General features: G+C 42.2%; 1 protein-coding gene and 1 long non-coding RNA gene across 2 annotated transcripts; one reads left to right on the forward strand and one right to left on the reverse strand.

The window, feature by feature from the left end:
* Positions 1–11,406: 11,406 nt before the first annotated feature.
* dax1 (orphan nuclear receptor Dax-1) lies at positions 11,407–12,741 on the reverse strand. Its single transcript, NM_001110789.1, is given in 2 exon segments — positions 11,407–11,874; positions 11,982–12,741. Coding segments are annotated over 2 exon segments (864 nt in total). The 5' UTR covers positions 12,604–12,741; the 3' UTR covers positions 11,407–11,632.
* An 8,520-nt stretch (positions 12,742–21,261) lies between these two features.
* Positions 21,262–21,644, forward strand: LOC105356762. The gene is made up of 2 exons (XR_910851.2): positions 21,262–21,316; positions 21,407–21,644. It is a non-coding gene; the product is annotated as an uncharacterized LOC105356762 (long non-coding RNA).
* The last annotated feature ends 2,783 nt before the right edge of the window (positions 21,645–24,427 follow it).

Below are 24,427 nucleotides of genomic sequence, written 5' to 3' on the forward strand. Positions count from 1 at the left end.
AGGGCGTTCGCCATTTTCTAGTGCTGTCTGAATCTACAATTCCAAAATCCAGAGCCCCAGAGATTTCCCAGAAGTCTCTGCAAAAGGCCAGTGTGCACTGATGCTCACTAGATTGCATTGAACAATTTGGGCGATTCATAAATAGTTGCAAAATTCTCGTATTGATTACCGTAATTTCCGGACTATAAGCCGCTACTTTTTTCCTGCGCTTACAGCCGTGCGTCTTATTCAGTGATGCTGCTAATTTATGGTTTTAATTGGCAGCCGTAATGTCCGCATTTCCGACACAGTGAATGGTTTGAATTCTCTAACTAACACCAAGCACAAGTCATTTATTTTTCAACACACCTCTAAGCAGCCAAACAGCATGGACTTGACTTCAGGTCTTAGACACTTCAGTCATGGTTCAACAAAACGAAACACGCATGCCCGGCCGCATCCCAGAATCCTTTGGTGCCATTAGACCCAACGTGCACGTGATCGCCACTACAATATGATGAAGCTTTCAAGTTAAAAGCAATCGTTAAAAGCAGCTTGAAAAAATCCACCATCACCAACGGGTTTGGAAAAGCTGGTCAGCTGCGTGACAAAGAGAACAGCGCATAGAGTGAATTTACCTCTGAGTCATAGTGACTCGGCTGGCTGCACGTAAATATGTGGGAATAACATCAGCCTTTATTTTGTCGGGACACGACTGGAAACACAAATCGACGTGGTCGTTTTAACGGTTTCTAAGGACTGAGCGGAGTTTTGCATTGAAACGCTCACAGCCTCCGTGTGAGCTGGAGACTGCGTGTCGTGTGAGCTGCGGGGCCGATGGCAGTCTGAAGGCTCCCACACGTAACAACGCAACCGCCCCTCATACACAAAACGTACAGTATTAAGTGCGATTGCTCTGCACAGACACGATTTGCTCCGTTCACCGGCGCAATGGGGACGAAGCGCTCCTCCTTGAAGCCGCCCTGGCCAGAGGTGTCGGAGTAGATAGGAAGGGGAGACAAGGAGCGCGCGGGAGCGCGGAGGCGTCGAGCCATTCTGCAGGCTGCAGCCAGGGCTTACTCGAGGCGTCCGCGGAGCAAGTGTTTGTTGTGGAAGGAAACTTCTGACCCACGCGCTGTGAGGAGGCGCGCGTATCGCGCTGAGGCGCGCGCTTTTCAGTAGTCGATGATTTATTTTACTAGTGTGTTTTTTAACCAGCCCTGTTACTCCCATAACGCTGCCGCGACACAAGCGGAAGGAGAGCTTTTCCCGTTCACCCCTCCATGCACTACTGATACTTGCTCATTCTTAAACACGTACAACAGTATGGCGAGCCGGGCATTGGCCCCGCCTTTAGCCCCTAAGACTCATGGGAAATGGGGGATCGCGGATGTAAATTTCCTCATCATAACTGAGGGATGTAATGTTGATTATATGGTTACTGTTTGTAATTTTATGTATGATACCTAGATTGTCAATAAGTTAAAAAAAATAAATAAAAAAAACATAACTGAGGAACTTGTGAACAGAATAGAGTTCCATGCTGTTTGGCAGATGTATAGGTATACTCAAATACATGAGCCTGAGGCAAAGCTGACTCCACCCACTGTGTGCTAATGAATCACACTTACTCTGGGAGGCAGGACGTGATTTGTCAGGATGACAATGTAGCCTAATACATGCGGCTTGTTCTCCGACGCGGCTTGTGACACGTGAAAATGGGTGAAAATGGGTGAGTGCGGCTAGTAATCGGGTGCGCTTTGTAGTCCGGAATTTACGGTACATTTTTACCTTGTGAAATCAGTGACATCATATTTGCAGTTTAAAAACAAAATTGTTAGCATGGTGTCCCAATTGCTTTTGGCATCCAGCGAATTGCTTTTAGCATCCAGCGCACTAGATAGTCCCGCACTCTGTAGTTTTTTAGTAGTTAGGGATTAGGAAGGGAATTTGGATGTACCCAATGACGTATTTGGACATTGTTTTTGACTGAAAATATCAGCAAAATATCCACTAAATTCAGAGCACAACTAAAGCAATCAATTAAAAATTGATTACTTTAGTTTATTGATTACTGACCAATTGTTTTGTCTCGCTGTGAATTTTAAAAAAGTTTTAAAACTATATTCTTTGTTATCTTGTTATCATGACATAGCGTAATTATCTGGTGATAATACATCTTACATCTTGCTATCACGAAAAAAAAAAGGTCTGCTCATGATAAGGTGATGGTAGATGTTATCATGAGAAAAAGGACAAAACAAAAGCAAGGTAGATTCTGTAGCCCGTAAGAGAGTCTGATGATAAACTGGAAATAAAGATGACCTTTAAAGGATTGGATGGACCCACTTTAAGTTTGACATATGCAGCTAATCTGAGAGACAGATCAGATTTAAATCTATTTTATACTAAGGGGATAGTTTTATAACTTATCCTTGCAATTATTTTAAAAATGGTTGAGACAGGAAGGAAATAGCTGGAAAAAAACATGTTGGAATTATTGAAGTTAATTGAAATTAACCTATGTGCATGAAAACATTGTGAAATACTTTTCAAACATGAAACGAACTTCAATAAGTCACAATATCATAATCCAACTGAAAGAATCAGAGAAAGTGAAGAAATCTCTGTGCATAAGGGACCAAACTAATTCCCTTTGATGAATGCTTGTGATCTCCAGACACTCAAACAATACTGAATCATTTTGTCAGTGATAGTAGTGCATGGGCACTGGTCTCTTTCCAGACATCACTGTTGGTAAACGTGGCCCACAGCGCCATCTAAAGGTGTAAAATACCAAAGGGAGCCATATTTGAATGTGGGCCTTCGTGTCTGTGTGCTTCAAGACTCGTTTTAAATGATATGCATCAAAGTGGAGTGTTTAATGATCATTATTGGTGTAACCGTTCTCCACTCTGAAATCACATCTACTTCAGGGAAAGCTTTAAATATTTCAGCAGGACAATGCAAAACCAAACACTGCAGCTGGAACAGCAGTGCTGTTTTGTACTGGTGGAGCCCAGAAGAGGAACTGGTCTACTTGCAGAACATTTGACACATTGTTAAGTAAAAACTGCTCAGAAGACAACCACTTACTCTTTAACAGTAATATTAGTCCACATTGTGACCCAATTATAACACCTAAACTCCAAAAATGTTCCAAATTCATTCAGAAAAGAAGGTAAGATGCGACACTACAAACAAAAGTTCAGACCTGTGGAAAGCACCATAATAAAATGAGGTCATTTTATTTGTCTAATATTGTATCTTTATTGTAAAATATTTGCTCATGGGATATAAAAATGATCTGCTGAACCCGCTGAATCCCATTCAGGATCATGGGTCACCAGTCTTTTGCAGGCCTATACAAATCAACCCCTTTTTTTAATTTAATTTGGGTTTAATATATCTCTTTCTACGTTTCATGTATTTTTAAATGAGACACCACAGGTTTGAAGCCCAGCGGCTGGACTTGTGTTATTGTACTCCTTGCCCTCCAACAGGACAAATGTGTTTCCAAAAATGATTCATGTTCATGGATTGTATCACAGAAATTTGTCTGTATAATACAGTAGAAACTCAAGCTTACAAATGATCGTAGAAGTCTTATTTATATTTCTCAAGAAAAACAGCTGTCAATCATATTTTTAAAAAAAATTTTCACATAAATGTTTGTACCTGTTTAGGCTGAATTACAGTCCGATAGGGGTTTGCTTCGCTTCACTTATGCCCGTTTTTCACATTAAATTTTCATGGAACACAAAATATGTAATGTTCAAGATCCTTGAACATATTAAAAGATTTCAAAAATAAGACTGTGGTGTCTAAAGTATTCCAGAAACAAACACAACATAAAATATAAAAGAAAAACTTGCGACAAAGAATTTAAAATCAGCAAAAAAAAAGCTGAAAATGTCTTAATATGGGCAAAAATGACAAGGTACCTACACAGTCATTAGGTCACAGATCCAGTAAAGTTTGGGGGAAAAAATTAAGGGGAACTGGAGCAAAGTTGTGTCACCAAGCTGTGTTAAATTATTGAAAAAAATGCATTAAACATTCATGATAGCATGCAAGATGAGCAAAAGCAGACATGCAATAAGATTTGCATTAACCAAACTGACATCATGTCTTATTTCCTAAACCATGACGGTGTTGTGCAGATACATACAGTGGTGGACAAAATTTATGGTACCCCTCAGTTAAAGAAAGAAAGTCCGCAATGCTCACTAAAAATGACTTGAAACGTTCAAAAGTAACGATAAATTAAAATGTTTTGAAAATTGAATAATCAAAATTAGCCATTACTTTTGAGTTGTTGATTAACAGAATTATTTTAAAAAACAAACTAATGAAATAAGGCTGGACAAAAATGATGGTACCTACATAAAAGACTGAGAACTAATTGTCCAGGGGGTCATGATGAACCCAGGTATGTCCTTTAATTGACATCACAGCTGTTTTCAAACCCATAATCAGTCAGTCTGCCTATTTAAAGGGAGACAAATAGTTACGTTGCTGTTTGATGAAAAGGTGTGTACCACACTGAACATGGACAACAGAAAGCCAAGGAGAGAATTGTCCCAGGACATTAGAAACAAAATTATAGACAAACATTGTGAAGGTAGATACATACTGTAGATGCAGGTACATACGGTACAAGATTTAGGGACAAAAAGGAGAGAATTGATTTAAAAAAAAACCATAAACTAAGCAGCACCTTTTTTTTTAAAGATGATGGGGATGGGGAGTAAAGGTGAAAGTTTAGAGAACTGGTGTAACAGAAAAAAAAAAAAAGGAAGTACTGACAGGTATTACAACTAACTATCTAACTAATCAGGCCGCCACCTCCTAAACCAGCAACTACTAATTTTGCATACCAAAAAACAAACAAACAAAACAGGATGCTGATTGAAAACTTTTTTTTTTAATTTAAAATTCAATTGTGTTATGTTTCCACGGTAGCACTCATTGGAGAAGAAATGTTGTCGAACATTGCCATCTGCTGGTGAAAAACAAAAGTGTGTCATGTTAGATCTTGTCAAAAATTATCATGTGATTAGTATCTGCAGCAATAAAACATGGGACTCATAAAACACTTTTATTACATAGACCCGAGCTTGTTCGTTCACATTTTACATACATTATGCCAATATATTTTAAAAAGTAAATGTACATTCTTATAAAAGTGTATGTAATAAAACATCAAGGGATCAATAGGTATTTTAAGTCTGTGGGATCTGTGGGAGAGATGCTTTGAGAAGTGAAGTGACATTTAAAACCGAATAAAAGGGGAAAATTCTAGGAAAAGAAGGAAGGAAGTGACAATATTACAACTCAGTTCATGATGCTTTTTATCCATGCACAGATTTTTACACCAAATTTTGAACTTTTTCCTTTGAAAACAACAAACTTTGCTTGCAGAAGATTTTAATTTGGAGACATCGAAATTACAGTTTTTTCTCTTTACATATTCTTATCCTATAGTGCACTACAGTGTCTAGTTGTTGTTCAGATGCAAAATAGTCTTAAGTTTATGTTTGAACTATAATTGTAATGCTGGAGCAGGAAAACCTATTTGACAGGATGTATTTTATTTTGAAAGGAAATTGAATGTGCTATTGTCAAAAGCAAAAGAAGACAGTTTTTATTTATAAAAGAAATTGCTGGAAATTATTTGAAAGCTGCATTTTATGGTTTAATAGCAACAAAAATGAAATGGGGTATTTTTCCAAACTGTAGGACTTTGCGGTTCTTGCTGGGTTGAGAAACGGTCAAAAGGCTCCAATAGCAGTAAAAGGTTGCCGACCCCTTGAAGAGACACACCAATATTGTATATTTGACGTCCGGAAATGATTGTCTCAACACAAGCATAGAAACATTATTATTATTATTTTTCTCAATGCATGTACATTGTGAAGTGTTTATTTAAAACATATTTCTACACCAGATTTATGACTTAGACTGTTTTAAAAAATCTCCTTTTGTTTTGTTTAGGTTTCTACTTAAGTTACTGCACATGTTCGGCAGATATGCAACACTAAGACTAATTTTCTTAAAATAATGAAACATGTTTTTTAACTGGTAAAAAAAAAAAAAAATTCTTTTGCTTAAACATCAACATTTTGGTCCTAAAAAAATCTAGAAAAGTTTTGTTTTGTGTCAGTTGCCAGCAGTGGGGTATTCCAAAAGGCACGTTTACACTACCCTGACTGTAACCCTGAACTCCGGCTGAAATCTGCCTGGACTTGCTTACTCTGGGTATGTCGGTTCCAAAACGCCGGATATGAATTGGCATAATTACGCTCGACTTGGTAACCCTGGGTAAATAAACATGCACGGCAAGTACATAAAGACATTCTCAATGGATAGCCGATTTCCAGAGTCACCATGGAAACACGTGGAGAGATAAAAGAAAGTGCTATGCTTTTGAGACCAAGTCGGAAATTTTAATGACGGCGTGTGAAGATTATCTGTCCATCAAAAATGTAATATGGCTGCATCAGCAAAAGAAAAAGTTTCTGCTTGGAAAAAAGTAATAGACAAAGTAAACGCGCGAGTTTCTATCTCATTCCTAGTTTCATTGTGATGCATATACCGTATATACACCGGTATAACTTATCCAACTTAAATGAATTACTTCAATTGGTACCAAGTAATTGAGTTAAATTTATTCAACCTAATTTCTTATGTCTATCCAACTCAATAATTGTTTATACAACTCAAATTTACCTATTTATCAAACTAAATGTCATATTACTCCAATTCAATTGAATGTTTTTCCATCTTAATTTATTGTAATTCTTGAACTCTCATATGTCTACGTTTGAGGTCGCAGATATTCCCATTTTTATAGCATTAAAATGAATGATACAATGTGAATCAGCAACATGCAACATTGATTTTTTTTTAACATGACTCTGACTTTAACATCAGTGCTAATTAATTTATAAAGCACAAGTGGTGCTAAAGAAACTCTTCATCCTCTCCCTCCCTCTCACTCATGGTGCAGAAATAATTAAACATAGTTGGACAAAAGAACTCGGCAAAACACAGTAAAACAACTAAACACATTTGGTCAAAAACCCACACTTAAACCCAAATCCGTCCAGACTGGCAAAGGGAACTTAATTGAATTAATTTGAATGAAAGTAAAAGAACTGTCTGATAACTACGTGTTAATTTTAAGTTGTCTGAACTCAAAAAAAATGATTTATCTTAACTGAAGTAAATGATTAAGTTGATCAATGTAAAAAAAAATTGTCTTTCCAACATCCACACGTGGTCTTATCACCCTCTCCCGGTGGAAAAAGTATTATCTGAGCTTCTTCATCCACTTAATCATCTTCAAATGAACACGCCATGCTGCTTCACCTCTCTGAAACATCTAACCTTCAACTAAACCTGCTCAAGACCAGGTTAAGTTCAGGCCACGAGTTGCTATGGCAACTAGACACACCCTGAAACAAACCTCCCTTTTTGGAACCAAAAGCTGAGGTTATACGCTTCCTTAGCCTCAAACTTACCGTGGTAACTCACATAACCTGCTTTCTGGAATACCCCCCTGCGGCAAATATGCACTGAATTCAGTCCAGAAGTACTTCGACATTTACTTTTATGCTTTTTCACATTTGAGGCTTAAATCCTCTTGAAATGAGAATTTAAGCTTTAGGTAGCAGATTAACATGGGAAGGAAACTTCCTTTAAGCAAATATCTCATTAAATACACGTCAATCCAACATAGTATTTTTATATATTTGTAAGTTTTTAAAAAAGAAATCTTAAGATTTGTAAAAGAAATCAGATATCTCAGATAAACAGTCTTTAAATGTCAAGTTTATTTTTGGTACTGATTATTTGCAGGTCATCTTTTGCACTGGAAAATTAATACAATTGTTTCTATTCATTGTGCCATAATAAGAACTTGTGCAAAAATAACAAGCGTCATAGTTTGCAAGAACCTGGAAATTACAGTAAAATGTTTTTTTTTCCTTAATGATTAAAGAGGAAAGGATTTCTTTGTTTACTAAAATCACCCCTTTGTATAAAGATTCACAAAATTATTTATGAACTTAGTTTAGAGTATTTTATTTTGAAATTTTGTCCTTTCTATTGCTGATTCCATTTTTAAACATTTACGTTTTTTAAGCTTTTGTCTCTTTACTGGGTGTTCAATGTCGATTAAGGTTTTTGTTGCTGGAGAAACGTGACACGTTAACAGGCACACACAAAAACAACAGGTTTCATTACATTTGAATCATCTCCTGTTTTATCCACTTCTTTTTTTAAGTTACTTTGAGTATCAGCTGTTTTTTAATGTAAGAGTCTTTTTGGATGAGGATTAAATTTACACACAGTAGACATGTAGTGAATTATTATCTGGTTTCTTAAAGAGCCTATAGCATGCTGTTCTTGACCCTTTTATTGTAAACTATATCCATATATGTGATATCTTCGACCCACTACAGAACAATTTTTTCATGAAATATGAGTTATTTTTTTCCAGTTCCTTTTCAGTGAGAAACCTGGATCTCCGAGGCACCACCATCCACTTCTTGTGTGTGCCGCCTATTTTATGACGTCAGCCTAGAGTCTGCCTCTACGTGGATGGTGGATGTGCATATAGTGCATATAAAGGGAAAGAGTTTTTGTCGATCACCACCTTCCATCCACTATCCATGGAGAAAGTGTGTGTGTGTGTGTTAGCCTGGGGGCGGTGCTGGCAGCGCAGACTCTTCCTGGAAGGGGCTGTTCTCCACTTATTTACGCCATAATGTGAGAATCCTCTCGTCTTCGTGGATTGGGAGCGGCTGGTGCTCAGAGTGCAGGTTTTTAGAGGAATGCTCAGAAATGTTTGAATTGATCAAAATACCACTCTGGGGTTGTTTCTTCTCGAGGAATGGACATTATAATATATTTAACATAAAATAAAAATGATTTTGCATGGTTTAAGGCTTGGCCCTTTTAGTGCATGTAAACCCAGAGATTAGGATGTCACATTTCAACTCCATGTGTTCTTAACAGCATGATTTGATTTCCAAATACGTAAATAAATGAATTTAATTCATTCAGCAATAAGATGCGCAACAATTATACCATAAGACAAACCCACACAATGCAAGCTCCAAACGCCAGCTATATGACGGCAGGTGTGTTCCTGGGTATTTTTTCTGTCGTTAGTCATTTTCACAGGAACAGGCAGACGGCTGGATCCAAAGGCAGCAGGTTTAAAAGCAAAGATAAAAGTACACAAAGTTAAGTCAGGGTCAGGCAGGGAGGGGTCAATAACAGAGGACAGACAGGGTGTTCGGGGTAGGCGGAGGGCAAACAAGGTCAGGAAACAGAAGATCAGGTCCAAATATAACGCTCAGTAAGGCACAAGCAATACTTATCACTGAGCTAAGCTCAGTGCAGTGCTTAAGTATACTGTGATTGATTGATGAATGAATGAGTCATGTGATCGGCATCCAGAATTTGTGTGCAGGGGGTTGCTGGGAGATGAAGTTCATTCTGGAGACTGCTCCCACCAGTGCACAGAGGGGGAGACAGAGCTCTGACTTCTGACAGTCATCTTCATTTCCACCACAGGACGTTTTTTTCTGTTTTGCTTTTATTTTTAAGTCTAAGTTGTTATGAAGAATTTTCTTTTTGCACAATAAACACACAGTGCACCACCACTACAAGTGATTTTTCTCATTTCTTTCCACAAGATCCACAAACTATATCAATTTTACCCAAAAATATGAACGTGTTATTTTATGCGCTGAGGAGCTCCATTTATCAAATCTTTGAGAATTACTCGCAGCTTGGCTCCGCTTTCATTAATTTAACTTTAAGTTAAGAATGAAAAGGCTATAAAAAATAATACAAATAAGCAAATTTCACTTCTGCATAGGTGTTTAACAAGGGTAAGGTGAATGTTTTCAGGGAAAAAAAACTTTAAATACAGTAGAAATATGCAAAATATAAGGTGTGTAAAAAGGGGTGGGATCATTCAAGATTTTTCTTCTAACCACTCTTTTTCAAGCACACTGTTTTGTTTTATATGTTTATCTTAAACTCTTGTGTTTATTATCACTTTGAGTTTGCAAAAAAAATGAGAAAAGAGTGCTATCCTAGGCACTTTAACGTTGGGAGTTGGGTCATCTAGACCCACTAGACAGTGCTCTGGACCTTTTTTCTTCAATGATTTGTGATCTTCACTGGTGTCCATGGATTACATGAAATCTTTCCACCTTTATCCACCTTTGTCATGGTAGGAATAACATGTCAATGTAAGAGTGAGGTCATCTAAGATAGCACAAGGGTTAAAACAGGAATAATCTAATTTATAATTCAAAAAATAAAAATAATACAGAAATAATCCAGGATTCACCATTAACATTTTTGCTGTGGGGTGTTTTATTTGTGATATCAGTTCATTTTAGATTTTCCCACCAAACCACTTAACTTAACTGTGTTTTCTTACACCACCTTTTAATATTCCGTGCAACACATTAATCTGCAGGATATTCTATAGGAGTCAGAGTCAGTGGTTCTAAATCTGACCCTATAACGGTGATGAACTATTCAAACCTAGCGAGGATCAGATACTCAAGAACACTGAAAAATAGAACGCTGACTTCAAAAAAGAAAATTAAGTAATCTGTCAAACCTAATATTTACCTAGTTCAGCATAACCTCATCACTTTGGTGCCTTGTCATTTATATTATAGTAAAATAAAATAAACACTATACACCAAAGACTCATGGTTTATGGGAAAACTTTAAAAAGAAAATAAACATGTTTGGATTATTGCATAGAGGAAAAACATATTAAACTGATGATGGCAAAGGTTTACATTTTAAATGAACTTTTCTTTATGAAACAGTGAAAATAATCTGAATGCATAGCCTTTTTTTCTCACTTCTCCAGTCAAGTCTGACCATTTCAGAGGGCTAAAACAGAAATGTAAATTTACCTTATCCCGTTATTGAATATTTTGATCTGTTTTATGTAAAATAACAGGCAGTGCCACTCTCAAAAGCTAGCATTCACCTCACTCTGTGAAGTTCATATTATTTTACATCGTACCTAAAGCTTTTCAAAAATGAAATACAGTGTGGCTTTTTATGTCACAGGACTGTGTACTTTGACTCATTTCCACGTCTGTCTGTGTTGATGAGGCTGAAGCTGCAAAGGCACAAATGCTGTCGGCGCCCTCTTGTGGTCAAATGTGGTACTTCGGGAGCAAACTTACCAGCCTTCCGGAGCGTCAGATGTTTTCTATCATTTACGTGTGTGGCTGATATGAAAATGATAAGTGTGGATTTTCATAGTAAACGCTAGTTATCAGTGCTGTTCGGTTAGATTGTCTTTGGCACACTTTCCCGTGAAGTGTGTCAGTAGGAAGGGGGAAAAGCAGATATCACACACATGCAGTCATGTTTAGAAAAATAGTTTATATAAAAACAAATAATTTATTAGTTCCATCAGCTGCTCTTTGTTTCCTCTGTTATACCACCTCTGGTCTCCATCACACATCTTTTCATTCTCGCACGCACACTTGTCTATATAAAAACAAACCCAAAAAAAGTCCACCTTCTTAAACTCATTCCTGTTCATCTTGTCCTTTGGACTTTTGCTGGACATGCAAGTTGAAGTCCAGAAAGTCTACTTTCCGTAGAACATCTCCATGAGTACCTCCTCGATGTTCACCGTCCCTATCACGGGTCTAAAGAATAGCTGGGCGACCACCGGCGGGCTGATGGTCCTCAGCATGGACAGAGCGATCAGCAGCTTGGCGAAGCGCGTCGTGTCCTCCCGCTGGACCAGCCTGACGTGCTCGTTCAAAGCCTCGTGCGCCTCTCGACGCAGCGACTGGATGTAGTGCTGACACCTCAAACCCTGGAGATCTGATGGAGAAGACATATACGTTTAGGCACAAATCTGCGTAAATGTTTGCCTTCTTTGAAACATGCGCAAAACAAGTTTCTTTCTTTATCCAAACTGCCTGACCCACCTGGGTTGAAAAGCACTGCTCCCTTCAGGTACGCGTACTCCTTTGTACTGATGTCCACGCTCCAACATTTCTTCAGGAACGCTTTGATAGCTTCGATGTCCACCACAGAGACCCCGGCCGCCGTCCTGCTGTGGCCGGGCTGAGGCTCGCTCTGCCGGTGCGGCAGACCGGTGAGGATGCGCTGCAGCATGCTGGGCTCCACTGTCTCCGTCGTGTCAAAGTCCACGCGGTCCTGCGCGAGTCCCAGCACGAGCAGAGACGCCCAGCCGCTCCGGATGAGCAGCAGCTGGTCGTCCTCCGGCAGCTCGCGGAAACACGGCACGTTTTTGACGAAGCGCAGCGTCTTCACCAGCACGGCAGACGCGGCTTTACAGGTCACCTGCGGGGAGCGCAGGACGCCGCGGCGCCGCGTGGAGCCGCAGGAGCACGCTTGCTGTTGCGGGTCGAGCAGCGGGGTCGGCGCGCAGGAGGAGGGGGTCTTCTGCAGCAGGTGCTGCAGCGCGTGCTGGTGGGAGCGCGGCTGCTGCTCATCCGCGCTCTCGTTCTTCAGAATGCTGTAGAGGATGCTGCTGTTGGTCTGGCCGCTGGCGCCCCGGCAGCGGCAGCTCTCCAGCGTGGCCATGACCGCCCGCCGCTCTACATGCGCCGCCGCCGCTGCGCGCACCGCTGTCTCTTTGAAGCGCGGCTCGGTGGCAGAGGTAGCGCTGTTGTCGTAACCCCCGATAGCCCCTGAGTGAAGGGCAACCCGTTTATATCAGCTGCTGTCTGTGCCCGCTCGTTCAGACCTCATTCAGACTCACCGCCTCCCAAACCTCACGCGCCTCCTCCCTCTCTCCACCTCCCGTCTTTCCAGTCGGTTTCCTCTTGTGAAACTTTTATCTCCACAGTTCACCCATAAAAGAAATCAAATGAAACTCTGTGACCTGAACGCCTCAGCCTGTTGGCTGAATCACACAAAAAGAACAGAAATCCACTGACCTGTTCTGTCAAACAAGGAGCGTTTTACGCACTGAAAGAAAAGGCGCAAAAAATAAAAAATACAAGAGAGAAGTTCAGTCTCCAGTCAGCTTGAAACTCCCGAGCAGATGTGGAGCTGAAAGCTCAATCATTAAGGGCACCATTAATCAGATTTTTCTGTGGAAAAAATAAAGAGGAAGTGTTCAGCGATGAAGGCCAGCCTCCATCCTTGAATGGGGCACACTGATATTGATTTAACCGTGAAAACTTGAGCTGGTGAATTATGATGTCATGACTCAGTGCTCCCCCCCGTTGCCGGTGTCACAGAGGCAGGATGCTGAAGGATATAGGAGGGGAGGGGGGAGTGAAGGTCAGTGAGGATGAGAAGGACAGGTTAGGATCAACCAGACGAATTAGAGGTTTATCTTAATTGCTCCTAAGAGGGTTCAGAGGTTAGGGATGGCTGCTACCAGACGCCAAGACAGGAAAGGGAAGGGGAGGTCCAAAAACATCAGGACCTATTATAGAGGAGAAAGAATGGGCCAAAGTGTCTGAAGGTAGTGCAAATGTACAATGTCTGATTTATACACAGATCTGAGGCTTTCATAGAATGCTGTCTTTACCTTTGAATGTACATGAGGCAGGAGTGAGTAGGACCCCAGAGTCCTTCCTCTATTGCTTTGAAGGACACCTTTCTGAATAGAAGATGAAAAACTTTTGCTGTAGTGCTGTAACATTGTTGAGAGGCCAAATGTCTTTGTATTGATTTAGCGCAGAGAGAAAAAAAAAGATTTTTCACATGTTTATATCAAGGACACCACAGGATAAACAGCCTTCACTCAGCCCGTCTGTTCTCCCGCTCAAAGCCAGTGCAGCACAGGTTATAAAAATCCCTCAGTTTCAAGGAGACATTACATTATGTCTTGTAGCAAAAGCAAAGAGTCGGAAAGACGGCTCTCTGTGTTGCTTTTTGTCTTTTTCTTTCTGGGTCCTCACTTTTCTGCTCTGTTTATCTTTTAGATTTGTGCAAGATGTATTTAATCAACTCTGTTCTCAGAAATTCCTCTTGGCGAGCTAAACACAGTCTGTCTTAAATAATTTCCCGCTGCCTCCAGGTTCACAGTGTGCAGCCAAATACCATGTTGGAATGGGTCAAGTAAAACTTTTGTGAGCTCAGGTGACCACATCGATGTTTTTATGTTTTTATTAAAGGTTGAAGTCGATAAACTGTTTTTGAAGGAAGATTCTTTTCTATTTTGGGGGGAAAATCAGGTTCAATCCCAATAATGTAGTCAGAAAGAAAAAACTTATTTCCACTAAAGAAAACGTAAATTTCTTCAATTGATTCACTAAAATTATTATCAAGATGTGATGTTTTTGAGGTTTTAAAGTTTCACGGCCTGTTTTGTACATTTTTGTCTCAGCCTTCCTTTGGTTAATGTGCTCTTTTGCTCAGCTCATTAACCTGTGTAGAAATGTTAAAGTACAAATTGTTCCAGGAAATTACGACTCTGGACTCTGCTTTCCAGCTACCCTCTATTATATTAACTTTAGTGTTTATTCATTTGTCCGAATGATTCATTTCCACCATCAGCAGCAGCAGTTTCTGTTCAAATGTAATTCTGCTTTGTAATTTAATGGGAGATTAGTTTTTGCAATAAAACCTTTTCATTGGCAGGGTTATACAAAGATTGTTTGTCTTGTTTTTTTTTGTTTTTTTGTTTTTTTTCACAAATAAATTGGATTAAATTGTCCTGAGATTATCTTCAATACACTAGCATTTTTTTTAAAACCTTCAACATTCTGTAATGTTTTGGCCAGTTCTCACTAAAACATGCTGCATCTGTTTACATTTATGACAAATATTAAACTGCATTTTAAATATTTTGTTGTTGAAAATACTGTTCAAACTTACTTTTTAGTAATGCAATTTTGTTGACCAATGGATAGGAATGCCACAATTCTTGTTTTAAAGCAAAAGTGTATGTGACACCACTGTGGGGAAAGTGAATTGTTGCATCCAGCACCTTTGCACATTTTTACCCTGTAAGCGTCAAACCTGCAGTGCTGAATTTATTACATTTAATATTGTTTCATTACATTACACCAGGCTTACTATAAACAAACTGAGTTTTTCATTGTTATTTGCTTATTAGCAAATTTAAAACTGTTTTTTTTCTATGTTTTAGTTTTTATTTGTTTTGTTTAATATCAAACCCAAACAAAGCTGTAACTCAAAAGTTGAAGTTAGGGAAAGTGAATCGTTGCCTTCCTAGTATGTATATGTATACATATATATTTCTTTCTTTATGTATTTTCTTACTTCAATATGTTTCTTTTACCTTCTTAATGATAATAATAGCTTTTATTCCTTTTTTTATTGGCGTGTGAATGGGTGACTTGGATTGTGAAAGTAAAGCACGTCGGGGCTTCGAGGAAGGTAGAAAAAAGTGCTTTTTAAGTATACACCATTTTCCATTTGCCATATTCAATATACTATGAGCGCACAACATACATGTTTATATTATGTTTCATTTTTTTACTCTGATTATGGTGACAGCTCATAGTACATGTAAATAGTGACAATAAAGGCATTCTATTCTATTCTATGCTATTCTGTTCTATTCTCTACTATAGATTGCATTGCTGCATCTTTCAATAAACATCAGCCAAATAAAATAAAACAAAGGGCCACAAATTAGTTTTGATCCAAACAGGTAATCCATTAAGTGCCGTCTACTGGAGTTACGTGCACACCCCCCTCGGCAACATACGTTCAAGCAACCCCTTCCAATGGGAAATCCATGTAACCCTTGTGCTATCCTAGGCACTTTAACGTTGGGAGTTGGGTCATCTAGACCCACTAGACATTGTGTTGAACCTTTTTTCTTCAATGATTTGTGATCTTCATTGGTGTAAGGTGTAAGATAGCACAAGGGTTAAACACACATAAGTGCGTGGGCACAAATAAGAACAAGTAAAGCAGTGCACGGAGCTTCGGGCAAAATGGTGTCGGCAATGCGGGCCAATGTTCTGAAGAACTTCAAAGCAAAAGATTCTTGTTTAGCGACCTGATGGATCAGAATGATGTGTACAACGCTCTAAAAAACAGCCAACGTCGTGGCGATGAGCGATGAAATCTGTGTTTATTTCCACGTATAAGACAGTGGAGCTGCAGCTGCAGTGCAAACTGCCATGTGAATAAAGCATCTTAGCCACATTAAAGTGCTTGGCTTCCCCCGGTCATGGTGAGGGTTTTGGGCTTCAGCGTGTATGCATATATGCAAGTTTCTATGAAGGTTTTCAGGCTTTATTACGTCACGATACAGACCAGAATGACATGGTGCCTCTGTCGGCCTCCTCCCCCTCTCCTCTCCGCTTGGCTGCTGATTCTCAACACCTGCGACCACTTACCTCATCACCTCATCCGCCTTCATAAGGAGCCACAGGATCATCAGTCTTCGCCAGTCCGTTGCCCCTGATGGTGCATAGTTGGTCCTCAAGTCAAGCTACTGTTCGTTTTCGCTACGTCAAGCCTATGACTAAACCTGTCTCTCTCTCTACTCACCCTCAGGAATCCAGTACCACGAGTGGTCGCTCGAATCAGTTCCCAGCCGTTCTCATCAGTCTGTCCTCTCCTGCGGTCCCACCACGAGCCTCTGCCTCATCAAGTGTCTCCACCTTCGTCAACATCGGCCTACGGAGAAATCCACCAGTGACGCCACTAACTTCTGTCTTTCAGTTCGGAACCGACATCTGGACCTGCTCACGTTCTGCTCTCTGCTCCTCGTATTAAAACTCTTACCCGCCAACGTTCGCCTCCCGCTGTGTTTCTTCTGGGTTCCAGCATCTGGGTTCGAAAAGTGTTCTGTAGCCATGACAGAACGGACTGGCCATAATCCCAACCCAGCTGACCCAGAAGGACTCAGATTAGCCGTTTCCCAACAAGGCATTATGCTGGGACGTCAAGCGGACGCTCTGTCGCAAATGGCGGCTGCCCAGCAGGATCTCTTTCATCGCCTAGATGGTATGACCCAGACCTTACATGAACTAACCAGCCAGTTTTCCCAGGTTTCGCCTGCCACAGTCCATACTCCTGTCGTCCCAGTTCCTTCCGCTTCCGGAGTGCCGGCCGCAACCGAAAACATCCGACTCCAACCGGAACCTTTCTTCGGGGAGGTGGAAGCCTGCGGAGGATTTTTGCTGCAGTGCCAGTTAATATGTCAACAAGCTCCCCGATTCTACCAGTCCGACCACAGTAAGATCACCCTTGTCATTAATTCTCTACGAAGTAAAGCTCTCCAGTGGGCCCAAGCTTTTCTCTCTGCCAATCCCATCTCTCACCTGTCTTACGAGCGATTCCTCGGCGAATTCCGCCTGATATTCGACCAACCTCGTAAACAGGAAGAGGCTACCCGGCGGCTGCTCGCACTCAAACAGCGGAACCGTGCTGTTAGCGATCACGTCATCGATTTCCGCATTCTAGCGGTTGAAGCTGGCTGGCCCGATCTGGCCCTCAAAGGCGTTTTTTACCAGTCCTTGAATGAACAAATTAAAGACCACCTTTGTTCTCAACCGGAAGCACGATCCTTTGAGGAGTTAGTGTCCGCCGCTCTCCGGTCGGACGTTAGGATACGTGAGCGCCAAAAAGAACGAGGTCATCCGGCTCCACGTCCCCCGACTAAGTCCATCCACGCTCCACCGATCGATCCAGGCCTGTATGCTGCTGAGCGTCCTGTCCCCTCCAAGACTATGGAGGAACCCATGCAGATCGGCCACTCAAGGCTGTCAGAAGAGGAACGGCGCAAAAGACGCGAAGCTGGAGCCTGTTTTTACTGCGGGGCTAAAGGCCATCTAGTCTCAGGATGTCCAGTTCGTTTAAACTTCCCAGCCCCTCGCTAGACGACAGGCCGCGAGGGGAGTTATCTGCCACAGATTCTGGTAAAGAATTCATGTATTTACCTGTCAAGTTATGCCTCGATCGCCAAGTTCATGAACTCAGGGCCCTCGTAGATTCTGGGGCGGAACAGAGCTTAATTGACTTTCGTGTAGTTAACCACTTGTCTATCCCCACAGAGCCCCTAGAAAACCCCATTGAAGCCTCGGGCCTCGGGGGACAACACCTGTCCCGTATTACCCATCGCACCAAGCCCATTCTCCTCGTCACGTCAGGTAACCATAGGGAATCAGTTCAGTTTTACATCACCCAGTCCGCCCATACCCCCATAGTGTTAGGGTTCACCTGGCTCAGATTACATAATCCCCAATTTAACTGGGCTCAGGGATCTGTCACTCAGTGGAGTCCTTATTGCCTTGCAAACTGTTTACTGTCCGCTGTTCCCCGTGTTCCCCCCACAGATACCGAGAGTCCCGCCTCAGTAGATCTGGTTTCCATTCCATCTTGTTATCACGACTTAAAAGCAGTTTTCAGCAAATCTAAGGCTAGCGCTCTTCCCCCGCATAGACCTTACGATTGCGCCATTACTCTCCTTCCTGGCGCTCCTTTACCTAAGGGGCGGCTGTTCAACCTGTCCGGTCCCGAAAGAAGCGCCATGGAACAGTACATCCAGGAAGCGCTCTCGTTAGGTCACATACGACCCTCTTCCTCCCCTGTGGGGGCTGGTTTTTTCTTCGTGGCTAAGAAAGATAAGACACTCAGGCCCTGCATCGACTACCGCAAACTAAATCAGATCACCGTCAAAGATAAATATTCCTTGCCTTTAATCACGTCTGTTTTTGACTCTCTTCAACAAGCCCGTATCTTCACGAAATTAGACCTCCGCAATGCGTACCATCTGGTTCGTATCAAGGAAGGCGACGAATGGAAGACTGCATTTAAAACCCCCTTAGGGCACTATGAATATTTGGTCATGCCCTTTGGCCTCACCAACGCCCCTGCAGTCTTCCAGCGGTTGGTCAACGACGTTCTCCGTGACTTCCTTAATCGCTTCATTTTCGTCTACCTTGATGACATTCTCATCTATTCCCATGATCAGGCCCAGCATGAACATCACGTACGTCTCGTGCTTGAGAGGCTTTTGGAAAACCAACTCTATGTAAAATTCGAGAAATGCGAATTTCATGTTCCAACCGTTCAGTTTCTCGGCTACGTCATCGAGGCAGGTTGCATCCGACCTGACCCCTCTAAGATAGAGGCCGTCGCCAACTGGGCACCTCCAGACACACGGAAAAAACTTCAGCAGTTCTTAGGCTTCGCCAACTTTTATAGGCGATTTATCAGGAATTACAGCAGCATCGCTTCTCCTCTCACACGCCTTACTTCCACTACTCATCCCTTTGCCTGGTCTTCTGAAGCCCAACAAGCCTTCGACAAACTGAAGGACCTTTTCGTATCCGCACCCATCCTCATCCAACCTGACCCATCTCGTCAATTCATTGTCGAGGTGGACGCTTCTGATACCGGTGTGGGTGCCGTCCTCTCCCAAAAAGAGGCCTCAACTGACAAATTAAAACCTTGTGCTTATTTTTCACGAAAACTATCACCAGCAGAAAGAAACTATGATGTCGGCAACCGGGAACTACTTGCCATCAAGCTGGCATTGGAGGAATGGCGTCACTGGTTGGAGGGAGCAGAACAGCCATTCATCGTGTGGACAGACCACAAGAACCTGGCCTATCTCCGCTCAGCCAAACGACTCAACTCCAGGCAAGCTCGTTGGTGTCTTTTTTTTGACCGCTTCAATTTTGTGATCACCTACAGACCCGGATCCCGAAATATCAAGCCTGACGCCCTGTCCCGAAAATACAGTCCATCAGAACGCGCCCCGGCCACCATCCTTCCTTCCACCTGCGTCATCGGAACCCTCACGTGGGACATCGAGAACAAGGTACTCCAAGCCCTGAGAGACAATGATGACCTCCCTCCTGTCCCCAGGGGTACCTTGTTCGTCCCTGCTGATCTCCGGTCCGAGGTCATCACCTGGGGGCATACTTCCCGCTTGGCTTGCCATGGGGGGGTTCACCGGACTCTGAACCTCATCCGCAAAAGGTTCCATTGGCCTGCCATGGAAAAGGACGTGCGGGAGTATGTCGCTGCCTGCTCCACGTGCGCCCGATCAAAATCCTCATCCTCAGCTCCGGCAGGTCTGCTTCATCCTCTCCCCACTCCCAATCGACCCTGGTCCCATCTTGCCATTGATTTCGTCACCGGTCTCCCCCCGTCACACGGTAACACTACTGTCCTCACTGTTATTGATCGTTTTTCGAAAATGGTTCACTTCATTCCCCTTCCTCAACTCCCCACGGCCACTGAAACTGCTGACCTGATGGTCAAACACGTTTTTCGCCACCATGGCATCCCTATGGACATTGTCTCCGACCGTGGCCCTCAATTCACGTCACAAGTGTGGAAGGCTTTCTGCTCGGCCTTGGGGGCCACGGTCAGTCTCTCGTCTGGTTATCATCCCCAGTCAAATGGCCAAGCGGAGAGAGCGAACCAGGAGCTGGAGGCAGCTCTCCGCTGTCTGGCGGCACAGAATGAAAAGGACTGGTCCACCTTCCTGGTATGGATAGAGTACGCCCATAACACTCATCCTTCATCTGCCACCGGGATCTCTCCTTTTGAGGCCGCCCTAGGGTACTCACCACCTCTGTTTCCATCCCAGGAGTTGGATCTGGCAGTGCCTTCCGTCCAACATCACCTCCAGCGTTGTCAACGCGTCTGGACTCAGACGAAGGCCGCTCTCCTCCGCACCAAGGAGAGCAACTGCCGGATCGCCAACCGTCGCAGGGTGGTGGGACCCGACTATCAACCAGGTCAGAGGGTTTGGCTCTCTACTCGCAATATCCCCATTCAGGCATCTTCCAAGAAACTGGCTCCCCGATTCATCGGTCCTTACGTCATAGACAAGCTCATCAACCCTACCTGTGTCCGTCTCCGTTTGCCCAAAGCCCTGAAGGTCCACCCGTCGTTTCACATCTCCCAGATCAAGCCAGTCCAGGACAGTCCTCTGTGCCCGCCGTCCACTTCCCCACCGCCCGCCCGGGTCATCGACGGCGCTCCGGCCTATGACGTCAGCCGGATTTTGGACGTCCGTCGGAGGGGTCGTGGATTCCAGTTCCTGGTCGACTGGGTGGGCTACGGTCCGGAGGAGCGCTCATGGATTCCCCGCTCGTTTATTTTGGACCCCTCTCTCATTGAGGATTTCTACCGTGCCCACCCTGATCGCCGCCCTTGACCGCCTGGAGGCGGTTGTTGAGGGGGGGGTACTGACATGGTGCCTCTGTCGGCCTCCTCCCCCTCTCCTCTCCGCTTGGCTGCTGATTCTCAACACCTGCGACCACTTACCTCATCACCTCATCCGCCTTCATAAGGAGCCACAGGATCATCAGTCTTCGCCAGTCCGTTGCCCCTGATGGTGCATAGTTGGTCCTCAAGTCAAGCTACTGTTCGTTTTCGCTACGTCAAGCCTATGACTAAACCTGTCTCTCTCTCTACTCACCCTCAGGAATCCAGTACCACGAGTGGTCGCTCGAATCAGTTCCCAGCCGTTCTCATCAGTCTGTCCTCTCCTGCGGTCCCACCACGAGCCTCTGCCTCATCAAGTGTCTCCACCTTCGTCAACATCGGCCTACGGAGAAATCCACCAGTGACGCCACTAACTTCTGTCTTTCAGTTCGGAACCGACATCTGGACCTGCTCACGTTCTGCTCTCTGCTCCTCGTATTAAAACTCTTACCCGCCAACGTTCGCCTCCCGCTGTGTTTCTTCTGGGTTCCAGCATCTGGGTTCGAAAAGTGTTCTGTAGCCATGACACAGAAGTTTGAACACTACTTTTATTCGAAGAGTTTTCTTTATTTTCATGATTATGAAAATTGTAGATTCACACTGAAGGCATCAAAACTATGAATTAACACATGTGGAATTATAAACGTAACAAAAAAGTGTGAAACAACTGAAAATATGTCATATTGTAGGTTCTTCATAGTAGCCACCTTTTGCTTTGATTACTGCTTTGCACACTCTTGGCATTCTCTTGATGAGCTTCAAGAGGTAGTCACAGATTTCCACTGGTTTAATGTCCATTCCTTGTGTTGTTTAGCTCAAACAAGTCTCTTCTGCTTGTTGCCTTTCTTCAGCAGTGGTTTCCTAGCAGATATTCTACCATGAAGGCCTGATTCACACAGTCTCCTTTGAACAGTTGTTGTAGATGTGTCTGCTGCTAGAACTCTGTGTGCCATTGACCTGTTCTCTAATCTGAGCTGCTGTTAACCTGCCATTTCTGAGGCTGGTGACTCGGATGAACTTATCCTCTGCAGCAGAGGTGACTCTTGGTCTTCTTTTCCTGGGGCTGTCCGCATGTGAGCCAGTTTCTTTGTAGCGCTTGATGCTTTTTTGTGGCTGCACTAGGGGACACTTTCAAAGTTTTCCCAATTTTTCGGACTGACTGACCTTCATTTCTTAAAGTAATGATGGCAACTTGTTTTTCGTGCTGCTTTTTTTCTTGCCATAATACAAATTCTAACAGTCTATTCAGTAGGACTATCAGCTGTGTATCCACCTGACTTCTGCACAACACAACTGATGGTCCCAACCCCATTTATAAGGCAAGAAATCGCACTTATTAAACCTGTGAAGTGAAAAACATTTCAGGTGACTACCTCTAGAAGCTCATCAAGAGAATGCCAAGAGTTTGCAAAGCAGTAATCAAAGCAAAAGGTGGCTACTATGAAGAATCTACAATATGACATATTTTCAGTTGTTTCACACTTTTTTGTTATGTTTATAATTCCACATGTGTTAATCCATAGTTTTGATACCTTCAGTGTGAATCTACAATTTTCATAGTCATGAAAATAAAGAAAACTCTTCGAATAAAAAGTAGTGTTCAAACTTCTGGAAAAAAGTGTGGACAACCCTGCAGTACTGGACGTTTTATTTTGAAAAGAGGTTTTGCAAATCTCTATTTAAGTTAATGTTTTATTTACGTTAAAAAAAATTATTTCTAATTATCATAATAGCAAAATCTAAATGCAAGGCAATTTTATATTTTTATTTTTCAAGGGTGAAGTAATACGTTTTAGTTCCTACTAGGTTGTGGTCAGTGAGAAATTGACCCGACAGCTCTTTAAGTGTTAAAGGTTGCAGGGTTAGGGGTTGAATTTCTTTTTTCTACCTAATTTAAATTAAAAAGTATTAACCTAATTTTAGCATTTTATTTGCTATAGATTTTCACATAAAAGTCGCAAAAACAGTGTAGTCAGGATGGAAAGCAAAAGGTAACACAATAAATCATCTTGCATTTTTATTGAATTAAACATTAAAAGATTTGGGCAAATTTTCCCCATTTTAAGCTGTAAGATCTACTTATTTTACTGATCCAAGCATTTCTAATTCAAGGCTTCACAGCTGGTAACAAGCTGAAGAGGAGAAAGGAAAAGAGAAGGGAAACAATGTCTGGGCCAACTTTTGCAATTTTAGTAATTTATTTGTTGGTCTATCTGCTTAATATTATGAAATAAGTCTATTTGTTAAAGCCTCTAAAGCACTGATTCTCTTTCTTGTAATTATTTCATTTGCTGCAACACCCAGACAGTTCCAGTCAGACTCTAACCAGCATTCGCCAAGCCGCAGTTTTGTGTCTCGCAGTGAAATTTAGAACAAGGTCAGAACCAAAGAGGATATTTACTCAGACGAGAGCTGTGGGAAAGTGAGGCCATCATGCAGGGAACAAAACGAAAGGGAAAACAACATGAAGAGGCATTCAAAGTAAGATGAAAATTTTTGTATAAAAACTCAATTTTTTTGGAAGCTTTCAAAGTCCCCTAGTCACCAAAGTAAATGCCTTTTTTTTATTTATTTTTTTTGCCAACAGTTTTTGCAGGGGTGAACATTCCACGAAGGTTGATCGTAGAAGTTTTAATTCTGAGGTTCCCGTGACCCAGGACGACAGCTCTCTGGCACATTCAGCCCGAACGGCCTTGAAACAGTATGGAGAAAAACAGAAGGTTTTTAACAGAACACTTGCAACCTAGACGTTCAAAGACAGGTCTCAAAAACTTAACAGGACAACTTTGTATGATTCAAGGCTTTGCATTAAATGCCTTCCCGGGAAAAGTCTTGTACTGCATTGTTTGTTGATTTGTTGGGCACTCTTCTGGCGGTTGCTATAGCAACTGCCTCCATTTTCTCTCTGTGGCTGCTCACATAAAGGACTTTGTCCTTGTCTCCATAATAGTTACAAATTGAATACTGCACTTTCCAAGGACACATGTCATCAACTTAGAGCATGGGGAAAGTTTATGTGCTCGAATGTGGGTTTGTGTGTCCAAAAGGACGATTCTAGGGAAACTTTCTTGAGAGAAAATGAAACATAAATACATTTGAATGTGGGTTTCTTTGATTTGAAGCAAACACCCCAAATAATAATATGGAAAGCTGCAGAGAGGCTGAGAAAATTGGCAATTTCGTAATATTTTTATTTATGGACAGTTGTTGTTGCAGAGATAATGCTTTAAACTAATTTAGT

This window comes from Oryzias latipes, chromosome 21 (assembly GCF_002234675.1).
Source record: "Oryzias latipes chromosome 21, ASM223467v1".
NCBI classification, from domain to species: Eukaryota; Metazoa; Chordata; class Actinopteri; order Beloniformes; family Adrianichthyidae; genus Oryzias; species Oryzias latipes.